The sequence below is a fragment of the Anolis carolinensis genome, chromosome 6 (assembly GCF_035594765.1).
Source record: "Anolis carolinensis isolate JA03-04 chromosome 6, rAnoCar3.1.pri, whole genome shotgun sequence".
NCBI lineage: Eukaryota > Metazoa > Chordata > Lepidosauria > Squamata > Dactyloidae > Anolis > Anolis carolinensis.
This window is the reverse complement of record NC_085846.1, coordinates 16,961,829-16,984,121: the sequence shown is the minus strand read 5'-3', so window position 1 is coordinate 16,984,121 and position 22,293 is coordinate 16,961,829. Positions and strand designations below refer to the sequence as shown.

The 22,293-nt window shown below is 43.2% G+C and overlaps 1 protein-coding gene across 1 annotated transcript in view; it reads left to right on the top strand.

The window, feature by feature from the left end:
• Window positions 1-22,293, top strand: part of LOC103280319 (uncharacterized) — a 34,716-nt gene that overhangs the window by 6,124 nt on the left and 6,299 nt on the right. Inside the window, exons 4-15 of the mRNA XM_062957130.1 lie at window positions 1,543-1,643; window positions 2,266-2,332; window positions 5,620-5,711; window positions 8,814-8,918; window positions 10,743-10,810; window positions 12,344-12,440; window positions 13,146-13,309; window positions 13,635-13,755; window positions 16,580-16,715; window positions 19,152-19,196; window positions 21,168-21,268; window positions 21,915-21,981. Coding sequence (XP_062813200.1) covers window positions 1,543-1,643; window positions 2,266-2,332; window positions 5,620-5,711; window positions 8,814-8,918; window positions 10,743-10,810; window positions 12,344-12,440; window positions 13,146-13,309; window positions 13,635-13,755; window positions 16,580-16,715; window positions 19,152-19,196; window positions 21,168-21,268; window positions 21,915-21,981 — 1,164 coding nt within the window. The remainder of the gene's footprint in view (window positions 1-1,542; window positions 1,644-2,265; window positions 2,333-5,619; window positions 5,712-8,813; window positions 8,919-10,742; window positions 10,811-12,343; window positions 12,441-13,145; window positions 13,310-13,634; window positions 13,756-16,579; window positions 16,716-19,151; window positions 19,197-21,167; window positions 21,269-21,914; window positions 21,982-22,293) is intronic.

The following is a 22,293-nucleotide window of genomic DNA, read 5'->3' as shown; positions in this document are numbered from 1 at the left end:
TGTCCTTTATATAAAATGGCAAAATCAAGGTATGCTTCTTTATTTTAAGGTGATGGATAGTTGATTCTGTGGATACAGAAGTGACAATCCAATTCCTTGCAAATGTAACCCTCTGTAAATACGAGTGGTCCCATAGATTAGAAACATGAGCTGGTATTGAAACTAAGATCATATCTTGCCTACTTTAGTGGATTTGATTAATTTGCCTAATTGATTAATATGATGTCTTTGGGGATCTCTAGGTCCACCAGTATAGCTTTATAGTGGAAATTGACCATAGAGTTTCACTTGAGGACCTAAATACTTCTAGAGAAGTGTTCTCACTTTAAAAAAGTGTTTTTTAATCCAGTTTCCCCACTTCTGGAAGGGTCCAGAGCCTCTTACTCCAGAAAATGTAGAAGGTCTCTGCAATGCCTTACAGACCTTTCTCCCCCTTTGTTCCAAACTAAACCAGTGATAATTTCCAACACTTGGCAGAACTGCTTCTCTGTATTTTTCTGCCCTATAGAATCTTGTTATTTGCAGTTGGGAAAGATAGTGTTCTCTGAGAGAAAACATCAGTTTGTTTATAGTACTAGAACCCCCGAGTACAGAATTCTACGTACAATATTTTACCAACGTGGTTCTCTAGTTGTTGTTGAACTGAAACTCCCAGCTTGTCTGACCAGTGGCTATACTGGCTAGGGATGCTGGATTTGCAATCAAAGAACAACTGTGTGATTTCTGCTTGCCGCTTGCCTGGCATGTTTCCTGAAAACCCACCATAACAGTAGGAATGTGGGCTATTCGATTGTTTATTTATTTATTATTTAATTACAGTATTTATATTCCGCCCTTCTCACCCTGAAAGGGACTCAGGGCGGATCACATTATATACATATAGGGCAAACATTCAATGCCCATATACACATAGAACCGAGACAGAGACAGACACAGAGGAAATGTAACCTTCTCCTTAGGGGATGTTCGATTCTGGCCACGGGGGGAGCAGCTGCTTCATCATCCACTGTGATAGCACTTCCTCATTCCAACATCGTAAATTAGTTAAATTTGCCTCCCCATTTTATAAGTGGTACCTTATTTCCTACTTGATAGATGCAACTATCTTTCGGGTTGCTAGGTCAGCAACGAGCAGGGGCTATATTTTTAATTGTTAATTGATGGGTGCTCCCCCCGCCATGGGTTGGCATCGAACCCATGACCTCATAGTCAGAGTGATTTATTGCAGCAGGCTGCTCATCAGCCTGCGCCACAGCCCAGCCCTAATCTTAGCATGAAGAGTAGATATCGGTGACTGTTGGATTTGTGTCCAGTTGGGTTTCTGTGCTTCAAATTCTCATTGGACACCAAGTATGGGCTCAGATAGAGGCATGCATCCTGTTGGTTAGTCTCAACTAAAGGAAACCCATTGGCTTATGGTTGAATGGTAAGTCAAGCCAGACACAAAGTCCAAGGAGGCAGTATTGCATTACTTCTTCATCGACTGGAGCTGGAACTACCCTCCAAACTCCTCATGAACTCTGTTTGTAACTATCTTTGCAGAAGAACAGGGGAAGAAGATTGTGCAGGAATTGGAGTTTTGTGGGGGCCCTGGGGAAGTTTACTTCCAGATCTGTGATGTTCGCTGTGAAAAAGCTATTCAGGTAGGCCTATGGGGAAAGATGTTGGTTTGGGAGAGCTTCTTTGTTGCTATGTGCCTTTATGTTATCTCTGACTTATGACAACCCTAAAGCGATGCTATCATAGGACTTTCTGTGGTTGAGAATGCATCGTTCACCCAAGGTCACCCAATAGGTTTCCATGTCCAAGGAGGAATTGAAACCCGGTCTCCAGAGTTATTGTCCAGTGCTACTACATTATGCTTCTATAGTGGCTTCAAAATCAGTTTTCCCTTGGCACAAATCCATTCCTAAATCCTGGACTTGAAAGTGTAGTTCTTTGGATGACCTCCCAGAATCCTCCAGTAATTGTGGATGGATTTTGGAAGATGAAGTCTAAAATTGTGAGAATGATGACTGTCCCAGTTCAGTTGTAGCGCCTTCCCCAATGCAATGTTTTTCATATGAGTTGGGTTACACCTTTCCGCTTCCCTGAGTGTACCTATCTTGGCCGGGGATGGTTGGAGTTGTAGTCAGCATATGCGCATTGTGGAAGGCTGTCTGGGCAGCTTTCAGATGTAAACATAAAAGAATTGTGTTTCATCTTTTGTTAACCATCTCCCATGTTTCATTCCTTCCCTTTTGTTAACTTTGCCCCTTTCCATAGAATCTGGTTGCTGTGACCATTGAACTTTATGGACGCCTTGACTGCTTGGTGAACAATGCTGGAATCGGTAAGTCAATCCCGAAAGCCTGGAGGGGAAAGATTAGGGACAGAGGCGGTCCAACCATAAGGCGAACTAGGCACTTGCCTGTGGCGCCATCATCCCGGGGGCGCCATCGTCCTGGGAGGAGGGCACCATTCTCCACCTCCTTCTCTTTCGGGCCTTCCATGCTGGGCCTCCCGGTGCCCGCGATGGGCCTTCCGGCCAGCATGGACCCACCTTCGCACCACGTGAGCCCACCTTTGGGGCCTTCAGAGATTGTGAGGTCTGTGGGAAGTTGAAAGCTAGGTATGTGGGATTTATATATCTGTAAAAGATCCAGGGTGGGAGAAAGAACTTTTCTTTGAAGCAGGTGTGAATGTTGTAATTAATCACCTTGATTAACATTTAATGGCCCTGTGGCTTCAAGGCCTGGCTTCTTCTTGCCTGGGATAATCTTTTTTTGGGAGGAGTTAGCTGTCCCTGATTGTTTACTGTCTGGATTTCTTCTGTTTTCAGAGTGTTGTTCTTTATTTATTGTCCTGATTTTAGAGTTTTTTTTAATACTGAGGGCTATCTGGGTTATCTAAGTCCACACTGCCCTATATCCTTGTTCAATGTTTAGTGCTAAATTCGCAAATATAGTAATTCCTACATAACATTACCATGTATTGAACTGCTTTTTCTATTGATTTGTTGTAAAACATGATGTTTTGGTGCTTAATTTGTAAAATCATAATGTAATTTGATGTTTAATAGGCTTTTCCTTTATCCTTCCTTATTATCCAACATTTTTGCTTATCCAATGCTTTTATTTTTCAGTGATTGGTTTGGGGGGGGGGCGCCAAAATTCTGTTCGCCTACACTTGAAAAATACCTAGGACCAGCTCTGATTGGGGACCCTTGTTTTTTGGGCCTGGGGCTTTTTAGTATGCGATAAAGGGCAGGTCTAGGGGCTGTGGATGAAATGCGACTTTGAGGTCTAGTGTTCACTGGCATACACAGCCATCATTTAGATGGCTGTGTAAGAAATAAGGTGGGAGGGAGAAGGAGAAAAAAAGAGATGAAAGCAGGCAAAGCGGGGAAGAAAGAGAAGAGAGAAAAAGAATGATTGGGTTGCTGTGAGTTTTCAGGGCTGTATGGCCATGTTACAGAAGCATTCCCTCCTGGCGTTTCGCCTGCTCTATGGCAGGCATCCTCAGAGGTTGCGAGGTGTTTTTTCTTTCTCCTTCCTTGAACTTCCAAGGCAAGTCTTCAGCCTCCTTTTGAAGCAGGGGAAGCAGGGGGCGTGGTCTCCTGGGAGGGGCGTGCCCTCTGTGCCCTTAGGCCCCGCCCCCTCCTCAGCCCGCACGTGGCCCGATCAAGATGGCAGTTCTCCTTGGCTGTCTGGCCATGTTCCAGAAGCATTATCTCCTGACGTTTCGCCTGCATCTATGGCAGGCACCTTCAGTGGTTATGAGGTCTGTTGGAAACAAGGCAAGTGGCATTTATATATCTGAGGATTGTTCAGGGTGGGAAAAAGAACTCTTGTCTGAGGCAGGTGTGAATTTTGCAGTTGGCCACCTTGATTAGCATTAAATAGCCTTGCAGCTTCAAAGCCTGGCTGCAAGGCATACCCTCCTTGCAGAAAGGGAGAGCAAGGAAAAGAGAAAAGAGGGGGGGGGGAGAAGAGGGAGGGCGCCAGGGGATCCAGAAGCCCGGCAGCACCGGTGGCGGGAAACAAAGGGCTAAGCCTGCTGCTGCTTCTGCTACTGCTTCTGGGTGTCGAAGGGCGGAAAAGAGAGAAAGGCGCCCCAGGGACACAGTTAAAGGGACAAGGCACAAAGAGGGTGGGGGAGCCAGGGAGGGAGGGAGGGAGGCTGGCGCTGCGTCCTTCCAGGCTCCGCCGGCTCTTGCACCTTCCGCGACCATGTAGTTGGCGTATGCCTTGAGCCGCCCTTGGGTGGGGGTCACAGTATCAGTGAAGATACTGCAAGTCCCATTATCTGTGGCAAGTTTGGTCCAGATCCATCATTGGTTGGGTTAACAGTGCTCTCTGGATGTAGGTCAAGTACAACTCTTGTAAATGATGGTGAATTCTCCCCATGCCTCTTGTTCAATCAATTCCTCTGTCCACTGTGTTCCATAGGAAAGGGAAGGAAGGGGTTAAGGTAGAGGCTGTGGCAGGGTCATGCAAATTAAGGAACCCTGGGATTTCCATTCTGGAGGAAAAACAGAACATCTAGGATGAAATTGTCCCTGCAAGAAAGCCTTTGCTTGGGTGGGATGGGGGTAGGGCAGAATGGTGTTTGTGGAGGACACTGGCAGGGTTTGGTCTACATGTTCCTGGCGCTCACTATAACCTGTATGTCAGTGGAGGGATGGAGGGCTTTGGAGGCTCCTCAGCACTGTGGGTTATAGCTGTTTGTGGAGGCGGGAGCCTATCTGTATAAGTGGACACCTCCACCGCATACACACATACACATTTTTCACTTTTATTACGTGTATAGATTAGATGCCCTGAAATGTAGACATAAGCAGAGAGGCAGAGTGTTTTGCCCAAACCACTGCCGAATCCCAGTAGGAAGGTGGAACGTGAGACTTGATGGTTCTGAGCACAAATTCTTAGTCACTTAGTGTTAGCTGCTTTGTCTATTCCTTCTGAGTATGCCTTTGGACTCAAGCAAGAGGTACATCCTTGCTGGCAAAAGATCTAATATGACATTTTAAGATGTGAAATCTAAATATATATCTGAAAGAAGTTCTATTTCATTGGAAGAAACTGGCAAAAGCACTTCTGACAAAAGCATTCTTAGATAAACATGAAATTCGTGGAGTCGTCCTGACATGAATTCAGTCTCCTTCTTTTTCTACTGCTCCCCACTTTACTAAGATTATTACATTTTCTAATGACTCATATCATTTCCCAATATGTCCAAAGTATAATGCCTCTGTTAGTGATTTTGGCTTCTAGTGAGAGTTCAGAGTTGTTTTGCTTGCAGACCAGCTTTTGTCTTCTTTGGTGTTTTATGGTATGAACCTCTGATGTGGTGCCATATTTCAAATAACATGATCAATCCTATCAATTTGCTCCTCTGTGTAGTTTTCCCAAACATACACATCTATCTATGCCATTCATAATTCTGACTTTGGTATTTAATTATGTAACTTTACATTGATGGAACTTATCAATGGCAGTTCCTTCATAGTGACCCTTACAAAAGAAATCTCGATGACAGGAATAAGTGCATTTTTAAAGGTACAATAAAAAAAGAGACAGGGAATTATTCTGGCTCTTCTGTGAAATTCTCTTCTTTTCTATATTTACCTGCTCACAGCTTCCCGTTCAAAACCAATCGATAACATCACTACAGAAGAATTCCAAAATGTCATGGACACCAATGTTGTCGGCTGCTTCTTGGCATCTAAGGTGAGTAATATCAAGAAATTCACAGGAAGCTGCTTTATATAACATCAGACCCTTGTTCCCTTGAGTTTAGTGTAGGTGAGAAGATGGGAATTGTAGTCCAGCACTCCAAGAAGATCCCAGGCCTGGGGAAGACTGGTAGTAGCTCTACAGAGTTTCAGATGTTTCCCAGATATACTTAGAAATGCAGTGGGATGAACCTAAGCCTTTTGTATATGCCTTTTTATCATTGACGGACAGTTACTGCCAGAATGAATATAGTAAATCATATCCTCTACCACTGGGAAATCACCCATGTCGATTGTTGTTTGCCCTGAGACAATTCTTTAGGCAATAGTTTGTAGAATCCCTCCACAGCCATAGCCACAGGACTTGTAGTGCAGCAAAGTACCTTTTCCTACTTTGCTTATTGGCTTTTTCCAGAGGTCTAAGGCAAGGGATAAAATGGGAAATTAAATCTTCAGCTTGAAGATTTGGAGGTGGGAATATTTTTACCATTAAGTACCAATTCTCTGTTTAATAAGGAGAGTTATGTGGCATTCCACAAAGTGCCATTTTTATCCCCCAATGCTTTTTAACATTAGAAATCACTTGGAGAGATCATCTGGAGGCATACGGCAGGGTACTATCAGTATGTTTCTGACACCCAAATGTATTTTCTTATGCGTTCAAAACAGCCTTAGCTAAGGATATTGTATCTTTTCTGAATAAGCACCCCAAGAATACAATGGGATGGATGAAGAAAAACAATTTGAAGCTAAATTCAGACTATTTATTTATTTATTTATTTATTTATTTATTTATTTATTTATTTACAGCATTTATATTCCGCCCTTCTCACCCCAAAGGGGACTCAGGGTGGATCACATTATGTACATATAGGGCAAACATTCAATGCCCATAAACACATCGAACAGAGACAGACAGACAGACAGACGCAGAGGCAATTTAACCTTCTCCTGAGGGGATGTTCGCTTTCTGGCTTTCTGGCCACAGGGGGGAGCAGCTGCTTCATCATCCACTCTGATGGCTCTTCCTCACTTCCCCATTCCAATGTTATAAATTAGTTAAACTTGCCTCCCCACTTTTTATAAGTGGTACCTTATTTCCTACTTGATAGATGCAACTATCTTTCAGGTTACTAGGTCAGCAACAAGCAGGGGCTATATTTTATTTTTAATTGACGGGTGCTCACCCCGCCACGGGCTGGCCTCGAACTCATGACCTCATGGTCAGAGTGATTTATTGCAGCAGCTGTTTACCAGCTTGTGCCACAGCCCGGCCCGACAAGAAACATATGCTTACAATTAATGGTCCTAAACTGGAATTGGAGGTATGTCCCAACCTGTGGACTGTGGACCACCAGTGGTCCACTAGAATGAAAATATGGTTCATGGCCTCAGCATTACTACATTACTACCATTACTACTACACTGTTGACTCAAAACCATGTGCTACGGAGTGATTGGTCTTGCGAAACCCTCTTATAGTGCCAAGGCAATGGGGATGTTGGAAAGGGAGAGTCTGATTACCCATGAAAGAATATTGCTACCACATCAGCTCTAGATTATTAAATATGATTTTCTCTAGGTGAGGAGATGGCAACTACTGGATGGCATATGTTCTGTATCAGAAACTAGAGCTGATGTGGTCTATCCAATGCAATCAGCACCCCAAATAACCAAAGCAAATCTAAAATTGACCAAAAACCGATTTGTAACCTTTTTGATACTCATGTTGGAGAGTGATCCCTGGTCAAGTTGTCCCTGGTCAAAAAAGGCTTAGGGACCACTGGTCTAGGTAAATGGGACAGCTACGAGAGCTTATTACTATCTTTGGCTGATATGCCAGCTGTGCCCCTTCCTAGAATCAGAGGACTTAAAGATGGTGGTGCACGCATTGGCAACCTCAAGGTTGATCTTCCTCAGTGTGCTGTACATTGGGCTACAAAGGGTTGGTAATAGCCTTTAAAGCCCTACATGGTGTGGTCTAAGGTTGCCTATGGTAATACATATTCCTATATTATCTGACATCAACGTCAACCAGCTAGAACATGATTGGCAACTGTCACTCCAAAACTCTTTTCGATTAGAGCAAATATTGTCCGAGTCAACAGGTAAGTCTGATCCAAGACTCTGGAATGACCTGTCAGAAGAAGCTCAGCAGTTAAATAAGCTGTCAAAATATAAAACAGAATTAAAGATCTATCCCTTTTGGCATGCCTACCCAGTAAATTTTAAATTGTGACTTTTAAATATACATTTTATTAATGCTGGTATTTGAATAATAGAATCATAGAGTTTGAAGGGACCACATGGGCCATCTAATCCAACCCCCTGTCATGCAGGAAAAGCACAATCAAAGTATCCCCAATAATGACCATCCAGCCTCTGTTTAAAAGCTTCCAAAGAAGGAGCTTCCACTACACTCTGATGTAGTGAGTTCCACTGCTGAATAGCTCTCATGGTCAGGAAGTTCTTCGTAATGTTGAGGTGAAATGTCTTCCTGTAATTTGAACCCATTGCTCTAAGTCCTAGGCCCCTTCTACACTGTCCTGTATCCCAGGATCAGAACATAGATTATCTACTTTGAACTAGATTATATAAGGGTTCTTCCACAAAGCCACATAATCCAGGCCCCTTTCACACAGTATAGAGAATCCACATTGAACTGGATTATGTGGCAGTGTGGACTCAGATAATTCAGTTCAAAGCAGATATTATGGATTATCTGCCTTGATATTCTGGGTTATATGGTTGTGTGGAAGGGCCCCCAGAATATCAAGGCAGATATCTGCTTTGAACTGAGTTATCTTTTCCTGCATGGCTCCATATCGCTCAAGTTGAACACTGATTTCCTTTTGGGAGAAGACTGAGGCATAGAAGGCAAATAGTTGTTCTCGGTTTTAATATATGTATTTAATGGTCTTCTGGTTTATCTGTATATTTTAATTCTGTTGTACTTGGTCTGGAATCACATAGACAGGAACGTAACAAATACAATTGATGTTGTTGTTGTTACCTGGGTGATTCCCTCTCCTCAAATACAATGCTAGAGGTTCCTCAGTTATATGTTGGTATATTCTTCTCTCTTTTTTATTTGCAGTATGCTCTGCCTTACCTCCGAAAAACAAAAGGGAACATCATCAACATTGCCAGTCTTTTGCATATTACTGGGGCCAAGCACACAGTGCCCTATGTCTCAAGCAAGGTAGGCTGGAGCAATAGGATCTGAAATTATCCCCACATCCCCTATTGTTCTAAGGCAAGGGTTGCCAACATTTCTTAAAGGCTCCTGCTGCAGTGACTTTGAGCAGCAAGGAATGAAGCTTTTCTCCAAGCCTCTGTTAAAGGCCACAAGAACAGGCTGTTATTGTTTCCTCCTAGTGAAATGCTGCCCAATGGTCAGAAAAGTTACTTTTGGAGAGTACAGATGTTACCTCTTGTATTACATTTGGAACAGCTAAGGAATGATGAAAGCAGGGTTTTTCTTTGGTGACCTCCATCCTTATTAAAAACCAGTTTTCTTAACTCCCTTCTTGATTATGTTCAGGGAGACAAAAAGTTTTTAAACCCACTGTGAAATGTAAGTCTTTCTTTTACATTGGCAGCACAATGGGCTAAACTCTTGTACCAGCAGGACTGTTGACTGGCAGGTTGATAGTTCAAATCCGGGGAGTGGGGTGAGCTCCCGTCTCAGCTCTAGCTTTCCATGCAGGGACATGAAAGAAGCCTCCCACGTGATGGTGAAACATCAAGCATCCGGGTGTCCCCTGGGCAATATCCTTGCAGCTGGCCAATTCTCTCACACCAGAAGCGACTTCCAGTTTCTCAAGTTACTCCTGACATGAAAAAAACCCTGTATTTTATATTACATTGCTTCAGTGTTTTGCCCGATGGACTGCTTCATGTGAGATTCTGCCTCCAAATATAGGTATAATAAAATAACTGTTATGATTGAGCCTCATGGCTCTGTTACTGACAGACGTGGGCGTAAGACTCCTCGAGAGTCAGATACTCTCGAGGAGCGAGAGAGAAAAAGACTGCGAGACATATTTGCAGCACCATCTGACGAAGAATCTTTCGAAGGGTTTACGGAGAGAATGGAGGAGGGGCTGGTTAGCTCAGAGGAGGATGAGATGGATTGGACTCGGGTAAGGGAGGAATTGGGTGCCACTGGCCATGATGGGACAGAAGATGAATGGGGACCTTCAGGATTAGACCCATGGCTTAGCTGGAGGGATGGGACGGGATCCACAGCTGGAGATGCTGTTGGGCGTAGTCAGAGGTGTTCCAGCTCTGACGAGGAAAGTGATGAGGAAACGCCCGGGTTAAGGAGGACAGCTGACAGTGATGAAGATTTGTAACTGGCATAAAATGGGGCTTGGGAGCAATTGCAAATTGCGTCGGGCAAGGTAATCTGGGCAAACGCTTGGGATCCGTGTGTGTGTGGGACGCTTCCCTGAAGACTTGTGTGCTTTCCTGTGCTGAGACCTTGACCTTCCGTCGTCTTTCTGACGGACGCCATCTCCTGCTTTGAGAACCCGGACTGAACTGACCACGGCTTGTCTTCCCCCCTTCTTGGACTTGGAAAAACTACAAACGTCTGCTTCTGGCTTTGATTTACGGAACGGAACTGGTCTACTCTACTTCTACAATCCTTGGCTGAATTGCTCGTGTTGGAGATCCTGTCTACTGTGTGTGTGTGGGAGCGACGCAAGTTACTCTAAGCACAGTGCTGGCAGCAGAGAGGAATCTGCTGCCAATTAGTTGCATTCTTTGTATCTTTTGTTCCTTGGCTTTCGTTCTGTTAATACCTAGGCTGAAGCAAGCAGTTTGTTTTTACCCGGATTAAACTCCGGTTTAATCCGGTTTATCTTTTGAACATTTACTTTTGTCCCTTTTTGCTCCTAAAGGCAAAAACTGCCTGGCCCTTGTGTTTTTACGGGCATTTTTGAGTTCTGTAATCTAATAAACTCTGTTACTTTGAATCTTGTGGCGTTCTGTCCTTGACAATAACTCTTTCAACTTGCAGGGTGCTATAAGTGCGATGACAAAATCCCTGGCTATTGATGAGAGCAAATATTGTGTCCGAGTCAACAGGTAAGTCTTTTGTTTAGTAGAAGGCTATAGACAATTAACGATTCGGTTTCTGAGATCAATGAGGTTTTGAGAACTGAAGTCAATGGGTCCTTTTTCTTTTCCCTGAAAATTACCAGGACAGTGTAAAGGCTCCCATATTTTGGTCTTCCACATGTTTTGATAATCTGCTCCCAGTGTCCCTCCCTGTTGTCCACACCAGCTGGTGCTTTACTGGTTGAGGTGGAGATTTTCCTAATGCCTTTTCCTACTGGCCACATTATAATTAAAAATATCCAGAGTGGCAAATGCTTCCAAGAAATCCTGGCAGCAAATCCAAATTATTTCAGAAAACATGATTGGGATTCCATTATATTTGACTGTTGAGGGATTTCAAAAATGAAAAAAGCATTTAAAAATGAGCAGCAACAACAATAGCAATTTAGCAGAATAGAAGCTTGTGAGAATGGCAGGAGAGCGAATGATCATAAGCAATTAAAGGAGTGGAGTAGTGCTTTAAAAATTACAAAAAATGTTTACTGGAAAGAACTACATTTCTATATAGGAAAGTTGGGGAACTATCTGCATTTAACTATGTCTGGAACAGGTTTCCATAACGTCTCCCTCATCTCTACGGAGAACAAAAGGGAAGAGAGACCAAATGCCTATGAGATCTCTAATAGATATGTGTGCAAAATTCTTTCCTACTGTTTCTTTCGTGTCTTTGTTTCTTCAGAAGCACAAAATGAGAAGCCGCCCACCCCACACAAAAATCTTGCATCCGAACTTGCCTCCTTGCCTTGGAAAGAGAGCGAGTGTGCGGCATGGCAGGCAGGCAGGCAGGCAGGCCCGGAGCTCGGCTGGAGGTGTACTTTGGGCTTGTCTGCATTCTCTACCACACACACACACACACACTCAGAGAGAGTGGCGATGGGGCCCGTGTGGCAAGGCATGCAAGCAGGCATGCCCAGAGCATGCCTGCAGCTGAGCACCTCTTATTCTAGAGTAGAAACTGCAGGTGCTAGGTAAGAAGAAAACACACTGGGAAGGGAGCCAGTGGGTGGTAAGCCCTTCCCCATAATGGTCCAATTTTTGGGCCCTAAAAAACCCGAAAGCAACCCTCCCAATTTACAAAAAATGGATCGGGGGCCCCAAAGAAAGCCGGGACATGAAACGGGACAAGGTTTCCCCTGAATGCACATGTCTAGTCTCTAATTCAGATAACAGGTGTTTTCCTGAGAATATAATTCTAACTCAGGAAATTGGAGGAGAAAAGGAGAGAGACACAAAGAGAGCAACAGAGGAGGAGCTTTCCTTTCAAATTAACCTCTGCTGCCTATGTATCTCCTTGTTGAAGACTATAAACATGTGCAGGATATGGGTGACTTCCAACATTCAGAGATAACATATGGAAACTTGGGTGTGGGCAGGGGGCTATTATACTTCTAGGAAACTTAACTTAACAGCACGTGGGAACTTATTTGCTTACTCTTCTGTGCTGCACCTTCCAAACCTGGCTTCCCTACTTTATAAAAATCCAAACAATTTGATTTCTAGCATTTCACCCGGCATGATCTGGACTCAACTGCAGGAATGGGTTCTAAACCAACAACCTGATCCAGAGGCAGCAATCCAGGAAAGCAAAGAATATCAGGCAAGTGCATAATGGGCCTGGGCTACTGTACAGGGTGGATTTCTAGTTTATAGAGGAACTGCATGTACAACCCTCTGTAAAAAATACCAATACAATTCTGTCTGCACAAGGAAAACCCATGTTCTGCATCCACTACCTGATGCACAGTTTTGCAAATGTACATATTTTAGCAGTTGGTCTGATACATTTGCAGGTTTAACTTTTATGTATTTGACTATTCATGGATTGGATTAACATAGTCTGTTCGATTCTCCAGTGTGAATTCATGACCAAATTCTGAAGAAAATTGATAAGGTTTGTGCTGGAGGAACCAGAAGTTCCTGGGGTGGTTTAATAGCAATTTTTCATTTGTGGCTTTTCCAGTTTAGCAAGGGTTCTATATCTTAATCCCAGGAAATATGAAGGTTTGAATGTGGATGTTTTCACTGGAAGGGAAAGGGTATTTCGGATAACAATTTGAAATGTAAGCATTGGAAATCCTTTGGAGTTTTTCTTTCTAATTTCTGAGACCTCATAAGCTTCTCTTATAGTATTAAAGACCAGAAACTTTTTATTTATTTTGACGGAAGACAATGACTCTTGGAGGGAGAAAAAATGGAATAAAGATGTGTGTGTGTGTGTGTGTGTGTGTGTGTGTGTCTACCATGAGATTATCCTCAAGCACTAATTTTGCACCACCCTTTTTCTTTTCCATTGTGTCAATAGCTTTTGGGACGGATGGGGACTCCTGCAGAGATTGCGAAGGTTGCCCTGTTCCTTGCTGCCGATGCCACATTCTGCACAGGACTTGACCTTGTGGCCAGTGGTGGAGCTGAGCTTGGCTTTGGCCGTAAGAGTCAAGTTGCTTCTGGATGTGGCTCTAAAAACTAGTGGAGTCGACCAGGATGGGAGGATTGCAGTAGCTATAAGGTAGAATCCCAATCTATTTGATTTCCATTCAGGTAGAGCAGTGGTTCTCAACCTGGGGTCCCCAGACGTTTTGGACCTACAACTCCCAGAAATCCTAGCCAGTTTACCAGCTGTTAAGATTTTTGGGAGTTGAAGGCCAAAAACATCTGGGGACCCCAGATTGAGAACCACTGAGGTAAAGGCTACCTGACAAAGTAGTTGTATCCATGCATTGTAGCCCCTGCAGAAAAGTTTGTGGGAGGATTCATGCCTCCTTCTAAATGTTTGTTTGACTATAACTCCCAGCAGCCAGCAGCTAATACAGCCTATGAGAATAATGCACTGGAAGTTGTTTTGGTGCCCCATTCCAACCACATCCTTCAACCCAGAGCTGTGCCAAGGAATAGTTCCCATGACATTCCCTGATGTGAACTTAGGCATGAGATTTCACAAATTGCCCCCAAATCTAGACTGTAAAATCCACTTTCAAAAGACCTTCCTCCCAGATCGAAAAAGGTCAAGAAACCCAGAGCGGCACAGATAAGATGAACTTTCCCTGTTGGAACAGCTGCCTGCATAGCAACGCGAAATGCTGCTTAATATTGGGGGCATAGGGAAAGTGTGGGGAGTGTTCAATCTCTGGATGAATACTTTCTTCCCACTCAAGAAAATGATGGCAATCTCCCCTTGATATTGTAACGCTAACAATGAACATGTCTTCTCATATATGAACAATTCCAATTTGTATACTCAATAAACATTTGATGCTATACATTGGCTGTTTTACTTCAGAGCTCTGTCTTTTTGTTTCTGCTTTCCTTTTGCATTTCTTGGATCTCAGTTAGGCTTTGTACCTCAGTGACTTTCATCTAAATAGCATGTGAATAAAAGAGTGGTTGTAAGGCTTAATTCTTATCTTTTTAATTTGCATTTAAAGAGCTCAGAGTGACATACACTCAGAGCCGGCCCAAGATAATTTTCAAGTGTAAGCGAACAGAATTTTGGCGCCCCCCCCCCCCTCAACCAATCACTGAAAATAAAAAAAATAAAGAAACGGGAAATCCAGACAGGAAACAATCAGGGCCAGCTAAAACCTCCCAACCAAGGATGCCCCCAGGGAGGAAACAGCCAGGCTTTGAATCTGCAAGGGCATTAAATGCTAATCAAGCTGGCCAATTGCAACATCCACATTTGCGTTCTTTTTCCTACCCTGGACATTCCACAGATATATAAAACCCCACTTGTCGCGTTGGTGGCGGCAGTGGGAAGGCCGTGGCGGCAGGAAGGCCACTGGTGCCGAGCCTAGGAAGAGTGGATGGGCGGGGTCCTCTTCCTAGTTTCAGCGAGATGGACGGGGTGCCCTCTCTGACCACCCACCTTTCCCCTTTACACCAACATATGTGGAAGGTTGAGGCTAGGTGAAACTGGCCTAAGGTCATGAGCTCTATATCTCTCAAACCATAGGCCAATGGTATTTTTCTCTCCAGATGTTGTGGAATACGTTCCCTATTTCTTTTAGGCACATCACACTTGAGCATTTTTCCCACTTCAATTTGAATTCTGGGGTTTGTAGTTTAGGGAGGGGCCTTTAAAATGCTTATTCAGAGATGCCCTGGGCCTCCCTAAACTATAAGCCCCACATTCAAAGACCTATGTGTTTCCTACAACCAGTGAATCATTTGTATTTCCAGTGGGACCATTCATAAAAATCAAAACCATCATCGTACATCATAGATGGTCACTCATGGTCGAGAATGATTGTTTTCCAGGGGTCTCTTGGAGGTGAGTCTGTAAGTGACTGTTTTTGGATCTGCATGGTCTGTCACAGTGAAGACATAGGTTTCCAGGTGGACCATGGTCCTGACAAGGGTTTGCTTGACATGCCTTCCTCTTGGCATGTTTCTCCCTTTTACTGTGTATTTGTGCCTGTTGGTAACGGCTTACCTCCAGTTAGAATGCTCGAATGCCAGAGCTTCCCAGTTCTTGGTGTTTATTCCACATTTTTAAAGGTTAGTTTTAAGCTCATCTTTAAATCATCCTTGAAGTGACTGGCTTGATTTTGAAGGAGCTGGGGGTGGCGACAGCCGACAGAGAGCTCTGGCATGGGCTGGTCCATGAGATCACGAAGAGTCGGAAGCCGACTGAAGGAATAAACAACAACAACATCTTTAAACCTCTTTTGCTGTCCACCAACATTCCATTTTCCATTGAGAATAAAGTGCTTACACATTCCTTTCCAAGTTTGAAGACACAGAATTATCATGAATCAAAGAACTGTTTCATATTTATTATCCAATATTATCCTATCAATTATGCTCAGCAAAACATTTCTGGTGACATTGCAAAATCTACCATATGCATTTTCTTACAAATCCACCACATGAAGAAAACAATCCTTTACCTCGACAACCCTAACGCCAATTTTAAAATGTTAGAGACATTTATTTGTAGGTAGTTTATTTGGAGCTGTATCTCATCCATACATATTTTCTTTCACATTACTGCATTAAGTAAAATGCATGTTTTAATCTAGATTCTTCCCCCATCAAGCCACTTTAAAATCATGTCCCTAATTTTGGACACACCTTTTCCTGTAATGTGTGATATGTCTTTCGTTGCCAATTTCAAATGATATTTACACACATGAAAAAGAATTACATTACTGTAATTGTAAGCGAAAGTTATTTTCTCCAGAGCCAGCCACTAGATCTCTTTGATCTTGATTAAACCTCTCTTTTTGCCCTCAAGCAGTTTTAAGATCTGAGGGCATCTCCATTTCTGAGTCAAAGGTTTCAGTGACAATTGGACAAAACTGCTTATTCAGATGCTTGGGTTTTGGGTTTGCTGGCTGGAAGAGATTTTGATCTTTCACGTGGTTTCCTCGGGCTGTTGGGTGTACAAGGTGTAAAGATAACATGCATTAATTTCTTTCATATACTTGAGATATTACAAGGTGCTTGGGTTTTGGGTTTGCTGGCTGGAAGAGATTTTGATCTTTCACGTGGTTTCCTCGGGCTGTTGGGTGTACAATGTGTAAAGATAACATGCATTAATTTCTTTCATATACTTGAGATATTACAAGGTATCTCATTCTGTACATGCTAATACATCCGAAATCTGAAAACCCCCCCAAAGCCAAAACACATCTGTTCCCAAAAATTCCAGATCAGGGATGCCCAGCCTCTCAGGGCATCTTGAGGGCTTTGCATGCGCAGTGGGTGAAACCACATGCTGCTGTGTGCATTTAAAAGATTGTCTGGATGCAGGAAACATCAAGCAAAACTGCAAGAGGAGCTGAGATGGCAACTGGGCTGCGGTATCCCGACAAAGTGGTCATAGTAACCGGGGGCACCCGCGGCATCGGTGAAGGCATTGTCAGAGAATTTGGTGAGTTGAAAAAGAGAGAGAAAACTAAGGACAATAATTAAAATCATACATCATAAGTAGAAGGGTTTTCAAAAATAATCAACAAGGTTAGAGGGTGCAGCTACTTAATGCTATGAAATCCTGGGAATTTTAGTTTAGTTAGGCACCAGCTCTCTTTGTCAGAGAAAGCTAAAGCCCTTGTAAAATTAGAGCTCCCAGGAATCCACAGCTTTGAGTGACAGCAGTTAAAGTAGTTGGAAACTGCATCAGTTCTACAGTGTAGAATCAGTATAATCAATTTTGAGAAGGGAAATACTGTATTTCATCACAAAATAGTCACACTTTTTATCCCATTTTTTCAGTGAAAAAGGGGGGGGGGGTGAGGCTGTCATGAGTTGTTGACTATTATGCAACGAAATGTGATATTAGTAGATAACTTATAGTTATAACCTGGCAAGTGAGAAATCATTCATACATACAACACATACATACACACATTAATTTTATAAAAACTGTGAAAATTTCCCCAAAATCCATGGATGAATTAAACATTCTGAAGCTTGATGGGCTAACAGTGGTAAATATGCCCTACCATTCTAGCAAGTTTTACACCAATAGCTGTAAAAATGAGGGGGAAAGGAGCCTCTGAAGTCTCTCCACTTGCGTAATTACTATAACGAAAAGGTCACACTTTTTTTTTTTTACTAACAACACTATAAAAACATTTTAGAATGCTGGCACCCTATAATTTTGATCACATAGCCCAGGACCGGCCCGAGGAAATTTTCGGGGGTACGCAAAAATTTTTTTGCGCCCCCCCACCGCACCGCGGGAGGCGTGGTCAGATCTGGCCCCGCCTCCCACGCTGTGCGAGGGTGCCCTGACCCCGCCCCCCATGGCGCGGGATGCGGGGCCAGAGCTAGCAATGCCTCCCACCCCGCACACCCTGTCCCAGGCACTCTGCGGCGGGAATCCAGTCCTTCCAGGCCGCGGTGAAGGTCCAGCTGCGGCCTGGAAGGACTGGACTCCCGCCACAGTCTGGCTGGGACAGGGTGCCCGCCGCGGGAAGCGGGGCTGGCCACGCCTCCCGCGGCGGGCACCCTGTCCCAGCCAAGCTGCGGCGGGAGTCCTTCCAGGCCATGGCCTGGAAGGATGCCTGCTGTAGCAGGCGGGCGCCGCGGGAGGTGGGGCCAGACTTGGCCCCGCCTCCCATGTCGTGTGGCCACGCCTCCCACAGCGCAGGAGGCAGGGCCAGGGCGCCGGAGGTGGGGCCAAGTGTGGCCACGCCTCCACAGCACGGGAGGCAGGGCCAGGGCGCCAGAGGTGGGGCCAAATGTGGCCCCGCCTCCCAGGGGGCTCGATAGCGCCCCTGGGAACATGGCGCCCAACGCGGGGGCGTGGCTAGCGTCCCGTGTTGGGCCGGGCCTGACATAGCCTATATGACTACATGAATACATGACTATTCCAGGGGCAAACCAAGAATGGGCAACTTGGAAGTCCCTGAACAGACTCAGAAGTGGAATTGGCAGATCAAAAGACAAACTGGCAAAATGGCACTACCTAAAAGAATCCTCCACCTTGTGTGACTGTGGAGTAGAGCAGACAACTCCGCATCTGTATGCTTTACGGCAATGTCCTGCCTCATGTACAGAGCAAGAATTGTTTGAGGCTACAGACAATGCAGTTGCTGTTGCCTGTTTTTGGTCAAAAGATATTTAGCCACCTGTGCTCCTTCTATTTTTATTAGTTTTGTACTAATTTATGTAATGCTAAAATAAATAAATAAACAATTCCTCTAAATGTTGCACCTAAGCTTTGTCCTACTTTTTGTGTCCTGTTGCTTGGGCACCATATTGGAATGGGCACCATGCACAACCCTAATAAATAGTTTGCATTTCCCCCCAAAGATTTTGGAATACCAGTATTTGTTGCTAACAACAACAACGACAACAACAACAACAACAACAACAACAACGTATCTGCCCCTTCTCGTGTCTAGGAGTGGAGTACAGCACAGTCAAACACTTAAAGATAAAAAACATACAAGAAAATACATATATCAACACAACCACTATACAATTCATACACCAAAGCGCATGGTGCATAAACATAATGAGATACTTCGGAGTGAGAAACCAAATCTAAACTCAAAATTCATTTATGTTTCATATACACCTTATATACACATAGCCTGGAAGTCATTTTGTACAATATTTTAAATAATTTTGTTCTTGAAATGTGTACACAGAACCATGAGAAAGCAAAGATGTCAATGTCTTAACCACTTATGTGGACAGTTTTGGATTTTGGAGTATTTCAGATTTTCTAATAAGGGATGCTTTATCAGTAATGGAATATCTAGTGTACATATATTTCATTTTAATCCATTAATGTGCATGTATTAACAGAGATGTTAGATTTTGTCTGGCATTCATTTGTCCTCCTTTACCTTCCCAGTCCACCAAGGAGCCAAAGTGGTGTTCTGTGCCCCAGAATGTGAAGGTGAGAATTTGTTTTCTTCGTGCTTAAATGTTCTGAGATTGTCCATTGTTTCCATATTAGCATTTTTAAATGTAAGGGGAGAAATGCAAAAATTAGAATCTTGTCCTTTGTATCTGCTTGGCTTTGGTTCAAGAACTCTCCATGGATACCAAAATCTGTGGATGCTCATCATATACTATGGCATATTAAAATAGTGTACCTTATATAAAATGGCAAAATCAAGGTTTGCTTCCTTATTTTAAGGTCACGGATGTGGTGGTGGTTATGTAAAACAAAAATAAATATGTAAACTGAAGCTTTATCACCGTCTTTAAATCAAGATAAACTCTGCTGTGTAATAAGCTTTGTCACTTTAGGATTGAGTGAAATATTTAACAGTATCTTTATTCAGGTTCAAGAGTTCAAACACATATATAGGGCAACAATATGTAACAGTCCTTTTAAATATGCCTCACCTCTTCTTCAAATAGTCAAACTTTGGAGAACACGACAGCCATTACATTCCTGACTAAAAATCTAGTCAGCTCCATTCTCTTCCTCTCCAGAATAGAAGATAAATTCAAACTGAAAACGTCAGTTGGAAAAATCATTGGTCTGCCTCTGCCAAAGGCAGCAACCAATCAGAATGTTAGTTGACTCAGCAGCTGTCGCCATAGCAACCCTTTTCAGTGAACTCATCACAATATGGAGTCTTTATTTCATATTCCCTCACAACAGATAGTTGATTCTGTGGATACGGAAGTGACAATCCAATTCCTTGCAAATGTGCCCTCTGTAAATATGTATGTATGGTCCCATGGATTAGAAACAGGAGCTGGTATAGAAACAACGAATTTCATACCATGTCTAATTTAGTGAATTTGATTAATCTGCATAATTGATTAATATGATGTCTGTAGGGATCTCAAGTCCACCAGTACAACTTTATAGTGGAATTTTTTTTAAGTGGAAATTGACCATATAGTTTCACTTGAGGACCTAGATACTTCTAGAGGGATATTCTCACTTAAAAAACAGTGCTTTTTAATCCACAGTTTTCCCACTTCTGGAGGGGTCCAGAGCCTCTTACTCCAGCAAATGTAGAAGGTCTACTGCAATGCCTGACAGATCTTTTTCTCCTTTGCTTCAATCTAAACCAGTGTTAATTCCCAACACTAGACGGAACGGCTACACATAATTTCCTGCCCTATAGAGTCCTGTTATTTGCAGTTAGGAAAGATAATGTTCTCTGATATAATATGTCGGTTTGTTTACACTGTAGTACTAGAAGTCTCTAGTAGCGAATTCTACATACAATATTTCACCAACTTACAAGTCCCAGCATTCCATAGTATAGAGATATGATAGATAAAGTGATACACAACTGCTATGACTGTGTGGAAAAGTTCTAGGAGAGATGTAGGAAACATGTGGTTCTCTAGTTGTTGCTGATCAGAAACTCCCAGCTTTCCTGTCCTATACTGACTAGGGATGCTGGGATTTGCAATCAAAAACAACCATATGATTTCTACTCTACCCTTGCAGGATATTCTGCACATGGTGGCAACTTGTAGGAATATGACACACTGGATTAATCTTAGCATGAAGAGTAGATATCGATGACTGTTGATCTCTGTGCCTCACATTCTCATTGGGCATCAAGTATAGGCTGAGACTCAGATAGAGGCTTGCATCCTGTTGGTAAGTCTCAACTAAAGGAGACCCATTGATTCATGGTTGAATGGTAACTCAATCCAGAGACAAAGTGCAAGGAGGCAGTATTATCTTAGGCCCCTTCTACACTGCCATATAAAATCCAGATTATCTGGCAGTGTAGACTCATATAATCTAGTTCAAAGAAGATAAAGTGGATTATCTGCTTTGATAATCTGGATTGTATGGCAATGCAGATGGGGCCTTACTCCTTCGTCACCTGGAGCTGGAACTACCCTCCAAACTCCTCATGAACTTTGTTTGCAACTGTCTTCGCAGAAGAACAGGGGAAGAAGATTGTGCAAGAATTTGACTTTTGTGGGGGCCCTGGGGAAGTTTACTTCCAGATCTGCAATGTTCGCTGTGAAAAAGCTATTCAGGTAAGGGTTATGGGGAAATATGCTGGTTTGGGAGAGTCTCTTTGTTGCTATGTACCTTCATGTTGTTTCTCACTTATGCCAGCCCTAAAGTGAGGCTTTCATAGCGCTTTCTGGGGCTGAGAATGCATGAATCACACACGGTCACCCAATGGTTTCCATGGCCAAGGGAGAATTGCACTCCAGAATCATTGTCCAGTGTTACTACACTATGCTGCTTTAGTGGCTGCTTCGAAACCAGTTTTCTCTTAGCACAAATCCATTCTTAAAGCCTGAACTTAAAATATTGTCATTTAGATGACATTGCAGAACTCGCCAGTGACTGTGGTGTTTGATGGATTTTAGAAGATGAAGTCTTAAAAAGTAATGTTTTCCAGCTTCAATAAAATGTCTTCCTGAAGTTTCTAATTGTGGGAATGATGACTGTCATAACCCAATTTAGTTGTTTTCCACATAGGTTGGGTTACAACTTACCTCTTAAATGATTATACCTATCCTGGCTGGGGATGGTGGGAATTGTATAATCAGCATATATGCATTGTGGAAGGCTGTCTGGGCAGCTTTCAGATATAAACATGTGTTTCATCTTTTACTAACTATCTCCCCTGCTTCTTCTCTCCCCTTTTGCTAACCTTGTCCCTTTCCATAGAATCTGGTTGCTGTGACCATTGAACTTTATGGACGCCTTGACTGCCTGGTGAACAATGCTGGAGTCCGTGAGTCATTTCCAAAAGCCTGGTGGGGAAAGATCGGGGTCCCTTGTTTTTTGGGCCTGGGGCTTTTTAGTATGTGTTAAAGGGCAGGTCTAGGGGCTGTGGATGAAATGTGACTTTGAAGTCTGGTGTTTACTGGCATACATAACCAATGTCTATATTTCTTTGGCAGTCAGTTGACATCTTCCTCTAGCCTTTTATTTGTATAGCATCACCTATGGGGTGAGTCAAATTATTTACACTCTGGCTGTGGAATTTATTTCAGTCATATTTCAGAAAAGATAAATACAGCATACTTTGCTTTTTTCCATACAC